Source organism: Bubalus kerabau, chromosome 19 (assembly GCF_029407905.1).
Source record: "Bubalus kerabau isolate K-KA32 ecotype Philippines breed swamp buffalo chromosome 19, PCC_UOA_SB_1v2, whole genome shotgun sequence".
NCBI classification, from domain to species: Eukaryota; Metazoa; Chordata; class Mammalia; order Artiodactyla; family Bovidae; genus Bubalus; species Bubalus kerabau.
The window spans coordinates 57391308-57409211 of record NC_073642.1 but is presented as its reverse complement, the minus strand read 5'-3'; the positions used below and the strand labels follow the sequence as shown (position 1 = coordinate 57409211).

Sequence of the window (17904 nt, the reverse complement as noted above, 5' to 3'; positions counted from 1 at the left end):
ACCCGTATCACTCTCTTATTTCCTTCAAGTCTCTGTTCGAATATCACCTTACCAGGGAGTTCTGACCACTTTCGACAACATTTACAAGCGTGCTCTCTCCCCTACATCCCTTCCATACCATTCTTACCCTGTTTAATAGTGTTAGTTCCCCCACAGCAGTCATCATCATGTAATACTTAACACATTTTCTCATCAGTTCCTTCCCAGTAGAATGCAAGCTCCATGAGATCAGGGACTTTGTGTATGTTTTTTCTCCTGCTATATCCCCAGTGCCCAGAATAATCTATTGTTATTGTTCAGTCACTCAGTCGTGTCCAACTCTTTGCGACCCCATGGAGTGTAGCAAGCCAGGCTCCTCTGTCTTCCACTATCATCTGGAGTTTGCTGAAATTCATGTCCATGGAGTCAGTGATGCTATTAACCAACTCATCGTCTGCCCATGAATAACTTGCAGGTCACCTTTATGTCATAATTTTAAAACTTTACACTTAAAATAGAACTCACCATGTACAGGCACTGTTCCAAGCACTTAAAAATACAATTTTATTTAATCCTCCAAAAAACCCCACCCTGTAGGCAATATTATTTATCATTCCCCAACTTACAAATGGGAGACTGGTATACATAGAAGTTAAGTAACCTACCCAAGGTCACACAGCTAATAAAGATCTAGGCAGTCAGACCCCAGTGTCTGCACATCTAACCCCTGGGCAAAGATGCCTTTTAAAAAATATATATAGAAAACATTTAATAAACACTGCCAGTATAAGATACAAATTTTATTCTAAAAGCATTCAGATTTCAGGGAGGGCTACTATTCCTTGGACATGAACTTGGCAAACTCTGGGAGGTGGTGAGGGACAGGGAAGCCTGGCATGCTGCAGTCCATGGGGCTGCAAAAAGTCAGACGTGACTCAGTGACTGAATAACACTATTCCTTGGTGCCATCATATTTCAAACACCTGAGGCATTCCTAATGTTCCATTCACAAATAATGAAATCTGTAATGACCCCTGCTGTGAATAAAATCAAGGAGAAAGGTGCCAGTATACTAGGTTCTATGCTTAAAAGAACTGCAGACCTATCTTATTCTTTTCAAAGTAAAAAATGTGGCCGTCTCTCTGGCCAGGTAGCGTAGGTCCACATAGCACTGCAGCAAATGCCTGTAAGTCACGTGACATTTTTCCTCTGGGGAAGGTGTGTGCACCAACTGTGTAACTGAGTATCCTGGGAGGGGAGGGCCCTTGCAGGGCTAGTGTCATAATACCCTACGAGGGAGTTCACATTAGAAGAGCATTTCTTCTGCATAAAGTTGCCCCGCTGTCCTCTTCAGAGTTATTTTGAAACAAGTAGTCTGTATATTTAACTTTACAGGTTAGGTCGGTTTCATTAAAAAAAAAAAAAAGCTCTTTTTATTAAAGAAGGCATTGGTTTCAGCTGTGAGCTGGAAAGGCTGCAGAGAAAATTTCCTCTATGAAAGTAATCAACACAAGTATGTTTGCTGCCTGGACATTTGAATTTGCAACCCATCCTTTCTGTGTAGCTTTGGTTCCTACCGTAGTCCCCAGTACACAGCGGCCCTTGACAGGGTGTAGAATAATTGTCACAGTACACGTGTGATAAGTTATGTAAAATCCACTTCTGATCCGGTGGAGGATCCCCGCCCAGTCTCCTCGCACAGCTGCTTTCGCGAGGGTAATCAGAATTAATACACTCAGGTTTCCCCAAGAATAAGAGTCCATGGGGTTCCCAGGCTACGCCGGCTTCGGGGGGCATCCCCTGAGGGTCGCCTCTGCCTGAAACCCAGCTGCACTTGGCAAGAGCGCCGCGTCGCCGCGGGTTCCGATTGGTATTCCACCTGCTGCCAAAGCCGGCGGGCTACGTGGAAGTTGACCTTGCCCTGGGGCAGGAGGCTGCGGCCACGGCGGCCGCACGCAGTCCTCCACGATCCCATGTTCCCCGGCGCCCAGGACACGTCCGGCGGCTCTGAAGGGCCTTTCTACGCTATCACGGCGCCTCTCTATGATCCATAGACGCGTTCCTAGTGGGTGTCATGGCGGCCGGCGTCGAGTTGGCAGGAGTTGCCCACGGAACTAGGGAAAGTCACTGAACCAGAAGAAGTGGCCTAATCCGGATGGTGGGAAGTCGTGAGAATGAGCGGAGGCCCACGGGGGTGACTGTGTCACTGGAGGCAGGCCCCTGGTAAAGTCTCAGGCCAGGCCTTTGCGTTTCTAATCAGAGCCCGGCGGTTGGTGGGAGCCCCCGAAACCGGCGTGGACTGGGAACCATTCCCCAGTCGTGTTATCGATTCCTGAGTGTTGTGATTTGGACAGTCCTGCGGAGGCAGCGGTTCGAGGACATTTGGCAGAGTAGTCCGACGACGCTGGCTGCTTTTCTCGGAGCAGAGCGGACCTTCTCTAACCCGCAGCGATGTCGTCCTGGCTTGGGGGCCTCGGCTCCGGCTTGGGCCAGTCCCTGGGTCAGGTCGGGGGCAGCCTGGCTTCCCTCACTGGCCAGATTTCAAACTTTACGAAGGATATGCTGATGGAGGGCACGGAGGAAGTGGAAGGTAACAGCTGGGGCGATGGAGGGAGGGGTTTATTGGGACCCTGGGAGCGTCCGTTTGGTCCCCAGGTCCATCTGTCATGAGTCGCAGACAGGTCTAGAGAAGCGTCACTCCGCCCTTTTTTCTTTACATTTCTCCTTTTGCCTCTTAAGTGATTTTCTCTAATGAGAGACCACTAGGGTGGGGGGAAAGAGTTCTGGTGGTTCTCCTTTGAGTACCCGGGATAGCTCAGAGCAGAGTGAAACTGCCCTTACATCGCGTAGAGTTTATTTTTCTTTGGTTCATCCACACCCACCGCTTACTTTGGCCTTAACTTGGAGGCGGAACTGATTTTGATCCTCTTCCTTTATACCGACATAGTTTAAATAATTATTTGTATTATGACACGTAGTCACTTTTTTTGGCTGGAGGGGGTTTCTTCGATTTTCGTAACAATAAAATATTTAGTGGCTCTTACCCTTTCTCACTTGAATATATGTTAGTGAAACATGAGTATGGTTTTGCTATTATTGTGTATTTTTGCTAATTCTGATGGCACATTACAGCGTCTCAGCTGAGAGTGTATATTCATGCCTAATTGCCCAGTGCCTCCCATATTGCTCAGGAGAGCAAGGAAGGTAACCCTGTTCTTCGGTCCCTTTAGCAACCTTCACTCATTTTTGAAGTCCTCATTTTGTTTTACTAATGAATAGTGGCCAGGAGTTACATGGTAATCAATGATTAAGTTAATTGCTGTTTTGATTTCTTGATACTTCTTTCATCAAGTAGTATTTAGATCAAAAGAATTCTTTAATTTCAGTCTAGATCTGCCTCCAGAGAGGGTGGTCTTTTGGATGAGAGCAGTTCCTTTGCTAGTTTTGTTTGTTGTAAATAAATTAGCATTCTGGTTTAATTTTGTAATACTGATTTAATGGAGTATGCATGTTTATTTGGTTGAAATAGAGAAAGATAGTTTGATTTAGAAAGATAGTATCTATATTTAGGATTTCTGTGGGGTCTGTTTAGAAGGGAAGAAGATTGGGTAGCTGCTGTTAAATGGTAGCTGGTACCATTTAACTGCTTGGGGTACCCCTGGGGTGGGGGGTACATCAGGTGGGACGGGTTGAGGTGGGAGTTAAAGGGATTCTTCCTGTGTTCAGAAAACGATCATATGACATTGAGGGCTGTCAGAAGCAGAAAAGGGCTAGCTAACCTGGGGAATGCCTAGTCTCTCCTTGTTTCCTAGATAGGGGAAAACAGTTGACTATTTCTTTGACCCTAAGCCAGAACCCGTGGACGTCCCCCTCCAACTTGGATGTCCTACAGGCTTAAGGTGGAATTCATTTTGTTTTTCCTACCAAATGTGCTCCCGTATTCTTACTTTTAATGGTTTCACCAGCTACCCGTTCTCCTAAACTAGAAATCTTTGTCTCATTGTTTTGCCTCTTTTTTCTCCTACTTTCAATTGGTCACCAAATCTTGTTCATCTGGTGCCTGAAGTGCTTCTTATATTTGTCCTTTCCTTTATTATTCCTCCTTTAGTTCCCATCCCTGTTATCTATCCCACACACTATTTCTCTTTCATATCCTGTCACTTGTTTCTTCCTCCTTTATTCCATTTTCTGTTGTGTTACCAGTTACTTTTCTAAAAACAAATGTGCTTTAAAAATCTTGACTCTGTACTTACGGGATAAAACTCAAACATCTTAACTGGGGGGGGACCAAAAACCTATCCTATCTGGGTTCAACCTATCTCTTTCAGTCTTATCCCTTGTTCCCTCCCCCTTCTCTCTCAATAGCCACATAGATGTACATTCATATACACAAGCATGCTTGCACCCAGGATTTCTGTAAGGGAACTTTGTGAGGTACCTACACAGCTCCAAGCCTATGCATGGAAAGCCTTTCCTTTTTACCTCCTCCTCTACCCTCCTTGGAGAAGGCAATGGCACCCGACTCCAGTACTCTTGCCTGGTAAATCCCATGGACAGAGGAGCCTGGTAGGCTGCAGTCCACGGGGTCGCTACGAGTCGGACACGACTGAGCGACTTCCCTTTCACTTTTCACTTTCATGCATTGGAGAAGGAAATGGCAACCCACTCCAGTGTTCTGGCTTGGAGAATCCCAGGGACGGGGGAGCCTGGTGGGCTGCTGTCTATGGGGTCGAACAGAGTCGGACACAACTGAAGTGACTTAGCAGCAGCAGCAGCAGTCTTTATCTTGGAGAAGGAAGTAGCATCCCACTCCAGTATTCTTGTCTGGAGAATCCTCTGGACAGAGGAGCCTGGTGGGCTGCTGTCCATGGGGTCGCACATAGTTGGACACAACTGAAGCGACTTAGCATAGCGTGCTACCCTCCTTTGCCTAGAAAACAATTTTTCCTGCACGACCCTGCTGACATGTCAGGTACCTGGTGAAACCGTTCTCACTCCGTGGCAGGTTGAGTCGCCTGTGTCTAACAGGACTTTGTGGATCTCTGTCTCTGACAGCTCTATTTTATTGGTCCTTATATTATTAGCATGTGTGGTACCTTCCTTGGTGCATAGTACATGCTTAGTAAAAATTTTGCTAAGTAATTAAAAATCTGTTTTTATTGTTTTGTCTTTGTATTAAAATAGGACTTGCTTAACATCCAGTTTATTGAGTTTATAAATCATTTAAAAATAGGGTCAGAATGCAGTTCATTTATTCATTCAACAAATGTTAATATTGAGTGTCTACCCTGCGCCAGCAATGAACAAGATAACAGTTCAGAATAGCACTATTGATACAACTTGAAAATTGTCTGTAGTTACAATATCAGAAAGTTGCTATTCTACCAAGCACTACACTGATTTAGAGCTTGGGCTTTTAAATCAGACATGGATTGAAATTCCACATCCATGGGTTACAGATTGTGGGGTCTTCAGCAAATTATTAAATACTTAACCTTTAAAAAGCAAAGTTTTCTTATCTGTTAAAAAGAGATAATTCTACCTATCATGAAGTTGGGAGGATTAAATGAAATAATGAGGGCAACATGCCTAACCTAACACCGTGCCGAACAAATAGTAAGCACTAATAAACGATGGTTGTTATTTTTGTTTTCCCTCATTGAGGAAAACTTTTTTGGTCTGCATAACATCTCCCCTTTATCTTAAAAAGGCCATATTCTGGGAAGAGGGATATGGAGGGAGGTCTTCATGACCTTGTTTTTCTTTAATCTCTCTTTGAAACAGTTGCGGCTTCTAACAGTGACCTTCCTAAACAGATTAGATTATAATTTGTTCTCTTCTGAGTAGCAATTAGACAGTCTTGTCAGAGTTTCAAGCAATTTGTATAAACAACCATACAAGCATCCCCACCTAGTGATTTTTCAAAACAAGAAGAGCAGGTTTGTCATTATTATTTATTGGATGACACTTGTATTTTCTTTTGATTTAAACTGTAATTCAGAGAAGTTATTTTTATAGTATTAAAGGGCTGAAAGTAATGAAAAATATTAATACTTAGAAAAGAAATCTGACTGTGTGGAGGTTGATTATCTGGCAGCATCAACTGCCATTTTGGTCCTCTGGCTTTCCTTTTAAATGAAAATGTACAAAACAAGACTGAGTTCATTCTCATTTTCAATAACTTGTGTCCATGTTACTCAAAATAAGGGTTCTTTTACTGCATTTTTATTCTTTGTTTAAGAAGTCACTAATTTTTTTGGTAGTATTGGAAGCAGAAAAAGTTAGTAAGACCTTAAACCCCAGTTGCATAAGAAGTTAGAAATATGTCATTGAGAATTCCCTGGCAGTCCAGTGCTTAGGACTTGGTGCTTTCATTGCTGAGGGCCCTAATTAAATCCTTGGTTGGGGAACTAGGAACCCACTGTGCAGCCAAAAAAAATTTTTTTTTGCATCCTATTTGCATACCTTTCATCAAAAATTATACTAAGCAAACAGAGATTAATTTTCCATTACAAAATTTTAATGAACACTTCCAAGGGGTAAAGGTAGATGCTCTTGAATATAGAAAATAGGCAAAATGACTTACATGACAATAAGTGTCTGTAACAGTAGAGAATAGTGATAACAATCAGGTGATGTTTGTCTTCTGAATTTGTCCTCAGATCAGCATACCATTCTGTTTAAAGCTCAGTGAAATATATTTTCCTAAAGATGCCTGTTTACTTCACGTGATGTTGACCATATATTCAGTATATGCCGTTTCTTTTGTAGCAGATTTACCTAATGCTAGGAGAAAGGAAGTTGAAGCCATTCATACAATCTTAAGATCAGAGGTAAGGAAACTTAAAGATTTAGATTTTTCTTTTTTGAAACCATGAGTTATTTACACTTTATTTCAGTCCTCTCTTTTTAATGCACTTTTTCTCTTCCCCTTTATCTTAGTTTTCTTGTCTTTTTTGAAGCTCTATCTTCCTTTGATGAAGATATAATTACATGTTACTGCACTTTTCTGTTAAATATTCCCACCTCTGCTTCTGAATAGTGGAAGAAGGAAATCTGCCCAATATAGAAACAATAGTGGCAACAATTTCAACATTTCAAGGATTTACAATGTTTTAATAGTGTGCTAAAACTTCAGTTGTACATTTAAGTGTAATGTGAAGAATGCATTTCTGTTTAATATAGAGTTTTTAATTCCCTAACATTAAAAAGGTGTGATATTTGTATGCAGAGAATGTAGAATGTAAGAATAGCAAATTAATTTTACCGTTTTTTTTTTTCATTATTAGTCAGTGCCTTGTGGTAACTAGCTCTGGTCATTGTACTTAATAGGGATGACGAAAACTTGAAGAGTTCAAAGGTAAGCCATGAAAAAAATGAAAGGTTTTAAAATGGCATCTATTATAAAGTACTAAAGACATCTAACCATTGGGTTGGCCAGAAAGTTTTTTAGATGTTATGGAAAGCCCTGAATGAACTTTTTGGCCAAGACAATGTTTAGCCTTTGGATAAGAATGGTGAGGGAGCGCATAATAGTATTTCAGCAAACGACATTCTTAGAGGACTGTGTAAGCATGTTTCCCCTTGCTAAGCCCATAAAAAAGAAAATGGAATTTAGATATAGGAAAATACTTTCTGACAACAAGCATCATTGAACTCTGGTCTATATTAACAAGGGTTTCCCCAATGGCCCAGCAGGTAAAGAATCCACCTGCAGTGCAGGAGACACAGGAAATGCGGATTCGATCCCTGGGTATCCCAGGGAGGATATTGGATCCTCCAGTATCCCCGGGAGGAGGAAATGGCAACCACGCTAGTATTCTTGCCTGAAAAACCCCATGGACAGAGGAGCCTGGTCTGCTACAGTCCAGTAGGTCACAAAGAGTTGGACACGACTGAGCAATGGAGTGCACACACGTTAGATTACCAATGTAAGATTGTAAATTTGAAAGTGGAAGGATCTCTCAAGAGGGACTACTGAAGTTTTCTGCCTCAATGTGTGTGTGTGTGTGTGTGTGTGTGTGTGTGTGTGTGTGTGTGTGTGTGCGCGTGCTCAGTCATGTCCAACTCTGTGAACCCATGGGCTGTAGTTCGCTAGACTCATCTGTTCATGGAGTTTTTCAGGCAAGAATACTGGAGCAGATTGGCATTTCCTGCTCTAAGGGATCTTCCTGACCCAGGGATTGAACCTACATCTCTTGCGTCTCCTGCATTGGCAGGCGAATTCTTTACCACTGTGCCACTTGGGAAGCCCCATTCTGCCTCAATAGAAGATACTACAGATGGTGACTGCAGCCATGAAATTAAAAGACGCTTACTCATTGGAAGAAAAGTTATGACCAACCTAGATAGCATATTCAAAAGCAGAGACATTCCTTTGCCAACAGAGGTTCGTCTTGTCAAGGCTATGGTTTTTCCTGTGGTCATGTATGGATGTGAGAGTTGGACTGTGAAGAAGGCTGAGCGCCGAAGAATTGATGCTTTTGAACTGTGGTGTTGGAGAAGACTCTTGAGAGTCCCTTGGACTGCAAGGAGATCCAACCAGTCCATTCTGAAGGAGATCAGCCCTGGGATTTCTTTGGAAGGAATGATGCTAAAGCTGAAACTCCAGTACTTTGGCCACCTCATGCAAAGAGTTGACTCATTGGAAAAGACTCTGATGCTGGGAGGGATTGGGGGCGAGAGGAGAAGGGGACAACAGAGGATGAGATGGCTGGATGGCATCACTGACTCGATGGACGTGAGTCTGAGTGAACTCCGGGAGTTGGTGATGGACAGGGAGGCCTGGCGTGCAGCAATTCATGGGGTCTCAAAGAGATCTGAAGAGACCTTAGCTGTAATTACCTAGTTAGTAGGTGTTTTTGTGACAGATGAACTTAATAGCTTCTTTCTTTGTAAAACCAAGATAGGAAATAGTTCCTATAGTCTCTAAAGAAATCCTTGAGAGAGTACTCACTGTGGGCCTACCCAGAAAAATTAGATGGCAGAGATGTGTGTAGTGGCATTAATTAAGCTAAATTTGCCAGTATATGTTTGGAGTGGGGGATGGGGGTAGTAAATGGGATTAACCTGCTTAATGAATGACTGTTCTGTATTGAACTTAAGGAGGAAGATAGAAATGTTCTGTCCCTCTGTTGATTTCAACTCTAGTCTCTCTCCTAGTATTGTCCTTGGACAGTAGCAGGTATGATTCTAGTGTTCACAAGTATTTATTTTTGGTGTAACAAATCTAAGTGATCGATAACTTCCTTATTTGGTGCTTATTCAGAGTACTGTGAGCTATTCGAATACTAGAGGATAACAGACTATTGAATTTCTCAACAGTTTTATTTTCCAAGGTGATTTTGACTATACATGATTCCTGCCTTCTCTCAGCACATAAACACTTCATAAAGGTAACACCTTACGTGACGGTAAAAAGAAGGTGAACATATGATTAAAACCAGTAGGAAATTACAATAGAAAATTCTGTTTATTTAGAAAGCTTCAGTATAGACAGAGGGCAGTATATTTTCTAGATGAAATTAGATTTGCTTACAGGTGTTAATATTTGAGACTGATTAAATTAGTTAGGCTTCCTGAGTTGCAAGTAATAGCAACCAACCTAAGCTAATTTAACCATCTGTGCCAAGAAAAATAGTCTTCCCATTTACCATCTGAACCCAATGGACTCTTAATTTTCCTGTTAAATTATTTTATAAATAATTTACAGACGTAAGAATAAAGCGATAGTGAAAAATTTCATCAGAAATTTCAGTGAGCACTTAACAACAATTTAAATTTTTATTCCCTATGTTTCTGCATTTAAAAACATATATACATATGTGTGTGTGTGTATACACACATACACATACATATGGTTTCCCAGGTGGCTCAGTGGTAAAGAAGCCTCCTGCCAATGCAGGAGCTTCAAGAGATACAGGTTCAATCCCTGGGTGGGGAATATCCCCTGGAGGAGGAAATGGCAACCCACTCCAGTATTCCTGCCAGGATAATCCCATGGACAAAGAAGCCTGGTGGGCTATAGTCCATGGGGTTGCAAAGACTCAGACACAACTCAAGTGACTGAGCATGCATGCATATAAACTTACATATATTACCTCAAAAGAGGCAGTGTTCTTTGAATGCAGATAACTGCTTATTAACTTTTTTCATGAACTGGACTGTTTCTTGTAAATACTGACTCCAGGTTTCAGTTACATCTCTGATAGATTTAGATCTTCTAGTTCTTTTTCCTGACTTAGGTCATTTAAACCAATACTTACGAAAACTTTGATGACTTATGATTTTGTTAAAAACATGACTGCTCCATAAGTACAAAGTGCTTTAATTGTTAAATTTATAAATACCAATTAGAGTTGTCAACCCACTGAGTTTTCTCATTTCTGTCATTTGTTTCCTCCTGGTCACCGGTGTACACTTGTGTCTTCAGCGTTTGCCCACATGGGGACTACATCACGTAAATGTTGATATGTAAATACCATAATGAAAGAACGCTGTTACATGTCCCTTTATCAAAATGAGGTGGATGGCTCAGGTTGTTTTCACAAAATATTGTGAGATAAAATCTTATTGAATGATTAATTTCATGAGAACACCATATTTCCTTTTTGTTCTTGGAAATACATTGTTCATTCCTCAGTTCCTGAGTTTGAGAAATTCATGTAGGATATTGTTTTTCAAAGACTTGTCTGAGATTTTGCTTCTACAATCATTTTCACCATAACCATTAGACTCTAGAGTGCTGTTTTCTGTCTCTCAGCATTTGTGTTCTTAGTTGTCTAATTGTGGAATATTTTCCTCAGTTTTCTTCTCTGTTGAAAAGTGAGAATTCTGAATTTCCAGCTATGTTCAATGAAAGTAGAAAAAAAAAACCAAAACACCCAAAACAAAAAACTCTGCAAAGATAGTGTCTCCATTGCTTTTTCCTTTTTAAAAGATGATGTAGTACTTGGTTATTTCACTGTTACTTTATCATTCTACTAGATGATTCCGTCAGTCTCCATTTTCTTGTCTTTTTCTTTTTTTTAACATAGTTGTAAACAATTGATGAGTAATGATTAATTCTTGTTGTTTAGTCGCTAAGTCATGTCTGACTCTTTTGCAACCCCATGGACTGTAGCCTACCAGGCTCCTCTGTCCATGGGATTTCCCAGGCAAGAAAACTGGAGTGGGTTGCCATTTCCTTCTCCAGATCTTTCCGATTCAGGGATTGAACTCACGTCTCCTGCATTGTAGGTGGATTCTTTACCACTGAGCCACCTGGGAGCCCTGGTTAATTCTTAGGATGATAAAATAGCAAAATGTTTCAAGGTACAGAAAAAACAAGATCATTATGACCTCCTGATTATTCTTAGATTTATAAAAGTGCCCAGTGTACCCCATGGTAATTACAAAATAAAATATTTTTGTTTGTTTGTTTTCTAAGTATATTTTTTTCTTATCTTTTGGAAGCTACTAAGAAAGAATGTTATAAATATCAGTCCTTAGGACTGCTCAAAAAATGAAACTGAAAAACTAGAATTGGTTTCAGTAGATCTTGATAATATAAGAAGGGTTAATGGGATAGTTAAGGATAGAAATATGAATCTTATGGATTCCAAGGGCAGAAATTTTAGCCAGTCTTTTAGGAAATGGCTTCAACCAGAACTGAACCCCATCAAGAAACTTTCTCATTTTTTTATTCCTCTCTCTTCCTAAGTGAACAGTGCAAAGAAATAGAGGAAAACAGTAGAATGGGAAAGACTAGAGATCACTTCAAGAAAATTAGAGATACCAAGGGAACATTTCATGGAAAGATGGGCACAATAAAGGACAGAAACAGTATAGACCTAACGGAAGGAGAAGATATTAAGAAGAGGTGGCAAGAATACATAAAGGAACTCTACATAAAAGATCTTAATAACCCAGATAACCACGATTGTGTGATCACTCACCTAGAGCCAGACATCCTAGAGTGTGAAGTCAAGTGGGCCTTAGGAAGGATCACTACTAACAGAGCTAGTGGAGATGATGGAATTCCAGCTGAGCTATTTCACATCCTAAATCAAATGCTGTTGAAGTGCTGCACTCAATATGCCAGCAAATTTGGAAAACTCAGCAGTGGCTACAGGACTGGAAAAGTCACTTTTCATTCCAGTTCCAAAGAAAGGCAATGCCAAAGAATACTCAAACTACCGCACAATTGCACTCATCTCACATGCTAGCAAAGTAATGCTCAAAATTCTCCAAGCCAGGCTTCAACAGTTTGTGAACCGAGAACTTCCAGGTGTTCAAGCTGGATTTAGAAAAAGCAAAGGAACCAGAGATAAAATTGCCAACATCCGTTGGATCATCGAAAAACTAAGAGAGTTCCAGAAAAACATCTACTTCTGCTTTATTGACTACGCCAAAGCCTTTGACTATGTGGATCACAACAAACTGGAAAATTCTTCAAGAGATGGGAATACCAGACCACCTTACCTGCCTCCTGAGAAATCTGTATGCAGCTCAAGAAGCAACAGTCAGAACCAGACATGGAACAATAGACTGTTTCCAAATTGGGAAAGGAGTACATCAAGGCTGTATGTTGTCACCCTGCTCATTTAACTTCTACGCAGAGTACATCATGCAAAAAGCTGGGCTGGATGAAGCACAAGCTGGAATCAAGATTGTCGGGAGAAATATCAATAACCTCAGATATGCAGGTGATACCACCGTTAGGGCAGAAAGCGAAGAGGAACTGAAGAGCCTCTTGATGAAAGTGAAAGAGAGTGAAAAAGTTGGCTTAAAACTCAAATTTAGAAAACTAAGATCATGGCATCCGGTCCCATCACTTCATGGCAAATAGATGGGGAAACAGTGGAAACAGTGAGAGACTTAATTTTGGGGGGCTCCAAAATCACTGCAGATGGTGACTGCAGCCATAAAAGACGCTTGCTCCTTGGAAGAAAAACTATGACCAACCTAGACAGCATATTTTGCCAACAGAGGTCCATCTAGTCAAAGTTATGGTTTTTCCAGTAGTCATGTATGGATGTGAGAGCTGGACCATAAAGAAAGCTGAGCGCTGAAGAATTGATAACTTTTGAACTGTGGTGTTGGAGAAGACTCTTGAGAGTCCCTTGGACTGCAAGGAGATCCAACCAGTCCATCCTAAAGGAAATCAGTCCTGAATATTCATTGGAAGCACTGATGCTAAAAGCTGAAATCCAATATTTTGGCCACCTGATGTGAATAACTGACTCATTGGAAAAGACCCTGATGCTGGGAAAGGTTGAAGGCGGGAGGAGAAGGGGACGATAGAGGATGAGATAGTTGGATGGCATCACCTACTCAATGGACATGAGTTGGAGCAAGCTCCAGAAGTTGGTGAAGGACAGGGAAGCCTGGCGTGCTGCAGTCTGTGGGGTCGCAAAGAGTAAGGTACGACTGAGCAACTGAGTTGAACTGAACCGAAAATTTAAGTAATTTTTTCCATATTTTCCAATATCTTAAAATATTGTGATATCTAAATTTATTGAATTATATTTAGAATATTCTCTGTACTTATAAGTGTAGTTTTTCAAACAGTTCTAGTAGTGGATTTCAAAATGAGTTTTTCAAAGATGCCTTGCTCAGGAGGCTGGGGTTCAGTCAGACAAGTAATGTGAGGCTTTGGCCTCCTACCTGTACTTCAACCATAAGTCTTTTTATAAAGGGTTTCTTCCAAAAAATTGTACTGATGAAAAAAGACCAGAAAAACTTGTACCTTCAGGGAGAATACAAAAGTTGAAACATGTAATCTAGGTCACTCATTTACCAGACATTTATTGCCTACAGTATGTTAGACACTGGGTGTACAAAGATGGGGGAAGCACTGATCAGTGACTTTCTCTTAGCAGAAAATCAAGCTGAGCAGGGTTTTTAAAAAACAATATGCCTAATCTATTAACATGCTTATTGTACGTGTAACTTTAATTGGAATTGTGTTTTAAAAACCGAGATTCTGAGACCTATTATAGTGCATCTTTTTTGTGCATAAAACAATATGTTTTTTATAATGTCCTGCACATAACTGTTACTAACATGTTTTAGTCTTTTTGTTGAAAACACTTTTTTCTTTGCTTCTAGAATGAGAGACTCAAAAAACTTTGTGCTGATCTGGAAGAGAAGCATGAGGCATCAGAGCTTCAAATAAAGCAGCAATCCATGAATTACCGACATCAACTACAACAGAAAGAGGTAAAGGTTATAACAGATTTCATATTTACTTCACTACAATGTATTTAGGATGGTTTCTAAGAGTTATAAATCAAGCTCTATTTAGATTTGTAAAAATATCAAAAAGGTGTTGAATTCCCAATTCAGTGTGATATCACTAATTTAACAAGGACTCTGTAAGCTTTTATATTTATATTACATAAACTAACCTTTGTGGAGTTTAATTTCTGCTTTCCAGAAGAATAAAAGTCTTTGTATAAAATATCTTCAGGCGTCTGTTGTTTATAATTTCTGATTTTATGAAACTTATTTCTCACCTATTTATCTAAATTGTTTTAAATCAATGTGATTGCTAATAACATTTCTTTTTTAAAGAAAATGATTTTAACCAGAAATGTTAACATATGCTTATTTGTGTTTACTTGATTTTCCATGGAAAAACAGAAGATGAGGTATTTTATAGTTGACTTACCCTCTTCTGTATATTTTTTCCTCTTTAGTTTGGTAGAAATAGTTATTTTGGAGGTAGCTTGTCTTGCCTTTGCGGTGCCAATACTATTATGTAATTTAACCAATGCTACTATGAATCCTTAAAATATAGACTGTGTACCTAGGTTTTGTACCTATGTACCTAGGTCATTGAATTCTCTTTAGTTTTAGTACATAAGTGGAATTCAGTAAATGCTTCTATAGAATTGAGCCATTGCTTGTTTAATTATTCAGATCATTGGGATGTTCTTCAGTTTGTTGATTAAATGTTCATTTCTACAGTCACTTTATATTTGGGTTTTAAAAATTTAGATGCATTGATTTCTAGTTCTTTTAGTGATATACTAAGATGAAAAAGTAAACCACATTAAAGATTAATATTTAAAGAACTTAAATTTCCAATCTGTTTGGAATTGATTTCATAAAATACAATAAAAACAACAATACAATGAAACTACAATTCAATACAATAAAATACAGTATTACTACAAGATAAAATGAGTGTAAAAGGCAAATTTATAAGTTCAAGTGAAAAGTCTTTTTTTTTTTTTTTAAGATTCAGCAGATATAAAATTACTCTCAAACTGCTTTAAAAGTTTTTAAACCTTTTTCTTTTAGTTTTCTATACTTGTCATGGACTGGAGCAAATGTTCATGACACTGGTCCACAGACATGCTTTGAGCAGCACTGACTTATACTCCGGTAGAGCGATAGCTCCCACCTAGGGGTTTACAGCTGAATCATGAAAAATACACATTGTTAGATCTTCTTGGAGATTCTGATTTAGTGTACTGGGAAGGGACCCTGGTACTGGTATTTTTCAAAACTCCCATAGCTTATTTTGATACTTACATCCTAGTTGAGAAAACTATGGAAAATTTTGATATTTTACTTTTTACTTGGCTATTGGTATCAGAGGGCAAATGAAAAATTCAAGTTTAGGAGTACATCTTTTTAAGTAGAGTTTGTACTTTTTACCTCTACAACTTTGTGTAACTGTCTATTGTATGATGAGAACTTGCTTTGCATTATAGCTACATTTGAAAAGAACTGTTGATTTCATTACTTCTTATTAGAATCAAAGATAATATATACTTTAGATCTGCTGTTTTCTGAATCTGTTTGTTGCTTTCATTGTGATGTTCAGATTGCCCAAAAATGCAGATTGCTTCATATCATTTATGGGAAAATAAGATTTGCACATTTCTATAAACCTCAACTAGAAAAGGGGCTTTTATTAGATGCGAAAAAGTGACTGTTTACTATGACATCTGACATATTTGTATTTGGTTTTTATTTGTCTAATTGCTTGACATTATACCTGTAGAAATACTGTTACTCATTGGCTGTCTCCTCAGGTCAGATTTTCCTTAGTTGTGGCAGGATATCTTGACTAGCTTGAGTATTTTATAGAAAGCTTATTTTAGTTTTCTCTAGCTCACTCACTTTCATGTTTTGTGTAGTTTCTCATTTGGAATGGATATGGCATTATGCTAAGTCCTGTGTTTGTAACCTCTTTTGGATGTTGACTTAGTATTGCCAGCCTTCAGTCACAACTCCGTTTGGCGTATCACAGGTTTTATACAGTTCTCTTCCTGAGTGGAGTTAGATTTTCACTGGTCTCTTTTTGCCAAGGCTAAAACCAAGGCCTCTTTGAATACATGATTTCCTTCTGAGACTAATGGGCTAATTAATAATCTACAAGACTTACTGTGAAGATTGGATTAATAAATCAAAGCTTTCTTTCAGCTGTATTGTGTAGACCAGTACAAGTTACCTGACTCACAGTTCAGTTCAGTTCAGTTGCTCAGTTGTGTCTCTTTGGCGACCCCATGAATCACAGCACACCAGGCCTCCTTGTCCCATCACCAACTCCCGGAGTTTACTCAAACTCATGTGCATCGAGTTGGTGATGCCATCCAGCCATCTCATCCTCTGTCGTCCCCTTCTCCTCCTGCCCCCAATCCCTCCCAGCATCAGGGTCTTTTCCAGTGAGTCAACTCTTCGCATGAGGTGGCCAAAGTATTGGAGTTTCAGCTTCAGCATCAGTCCTTCCAATGAACACCCAGGACTGATGCCCTTCAGAATGGACTGTTGGATCTCCTTGCAGTCCAAGGGACTCTCAAGAGTCTTCTCCAACACTACAGTTCAAAAGCATCAGTTCTTCAGCGCTCAGCTTTCTTCACAGGCCAACTGTCACATCCATACCTGACTCACGGTGCATTAGCCCAAATCCAGCCATGCACAATCAGGTTCAAAAGATTCTTCCAACAGGTGTTCTACGGAAACTCAACAGTGCGTAGACTGCTGAAGCTTTTATTTTCTCATCTCTTGAGGCTTGATAATCACAAACAGCACCTGAAGAAATTGCCTATGCCAAACTACCTGATAATGTAGTATCTCCTAATGGTAAACTGATGTTTGAGCATTTTGTTGCTTTAGTTGATGTATGAGTGGAATTCTTTTCCTCATACTAATCAAAACATTATCTCTGCTTTATGGAAATCAATAATGTTTGTTTTTGAAATAAAAGTGTTACGTTGGGATGTTATAGACTACTTGGATTCAGTTGGTAGAGTACAATCATTGGTAATTTTAAAATATTATAACTTTTAACATTAGGAATATATTAAAGGGTCAGTATGATTGTTTCACAGTGCTTTCTCTAAAATACGGATTATAAATACAGGTAGAAATCAGCCATCTTAAAGCAAGACAGATTGCGCTGCAGGATCAGTTGCTGAAGCTTCAGTCCGCTGCTCAGTCAGTGAGTTCAGGAGCTGGTGCTGTACCAGCAACCACTGCATCTTCGTCGTTTGGTTATGGTTTAAGTCATCATGCTTCAGGTTTCCATGATGATGACATGGATTTCGGCGACATCATTTCATCACAGCGAGAAATAAATAGATTGTCAAATGAAGTTTCAAGACTTGAGTCTGAAGTTGGCCATTGGAGGCATATTGCTCAGGTAGGTAGAATTTTCATGAGTTTCTGAAAACTGAGTAAAAATGTTCATGCTCTATATAGACGTTTTGGTATCAGAAAGAACCCTGGACTAGGAAATCAGAAAACCTGTATTCTAATTCTAATTCTGCCAGTGACTTTTTAAATTGGTTTTTGTCAGGTCATCTTTCTCTGAGCCTCAGTTTTTCTCTTGTATACAATATTTGAAAGAAAATTTTTTTTTAATTTAAAGCAAGAGAACTTTTAAGATAAAAGTTACAAGTTCATCCCTTAAAAGAGATCAAAACAAAA

At 39.6% G+C, this 17904-nt stretch overlaps 1 protein-coding gene across 3 annotated transcripts in view; it reads left to right on the top strand.

The window, feature by feature from the left end:
• Positions 1 to 2017: 2017 nt before the first annotated feature.
• Positions 2018 to 17904, top strand: part of TRIP11 (thyroid hormone receptor interactor 11) — a 69313-nt gene continuing 53426 nt past the window's right edge. For 2 of the 3 annotated variants that reach the window (XM_055556507.1, XM_055556509.1), the window contains exons 1-4: positions 2018 to 2569; positions 6751 to 6812; positions 14071 to 14181; positions 17339 to 17617. In XM_055556507.1, coding sequence (XP_055412482.1) covers positions 2431 to 2569; positions 6751 to 6812; positions 14071 to 14181; positions 17339 to 17617 — 591 coding nt within the window. In that variant the 5' untranslated portion in view covers positions 2018 to 2430. The remainder of the gene's footprint in view (positions 2570 to 6750; positions 6813 to 14070; positions 14182 to 17338; positions 17618 to 17904) is intronic. The other variant, XM_055556508.1, reaches the window with a different exon arrangement.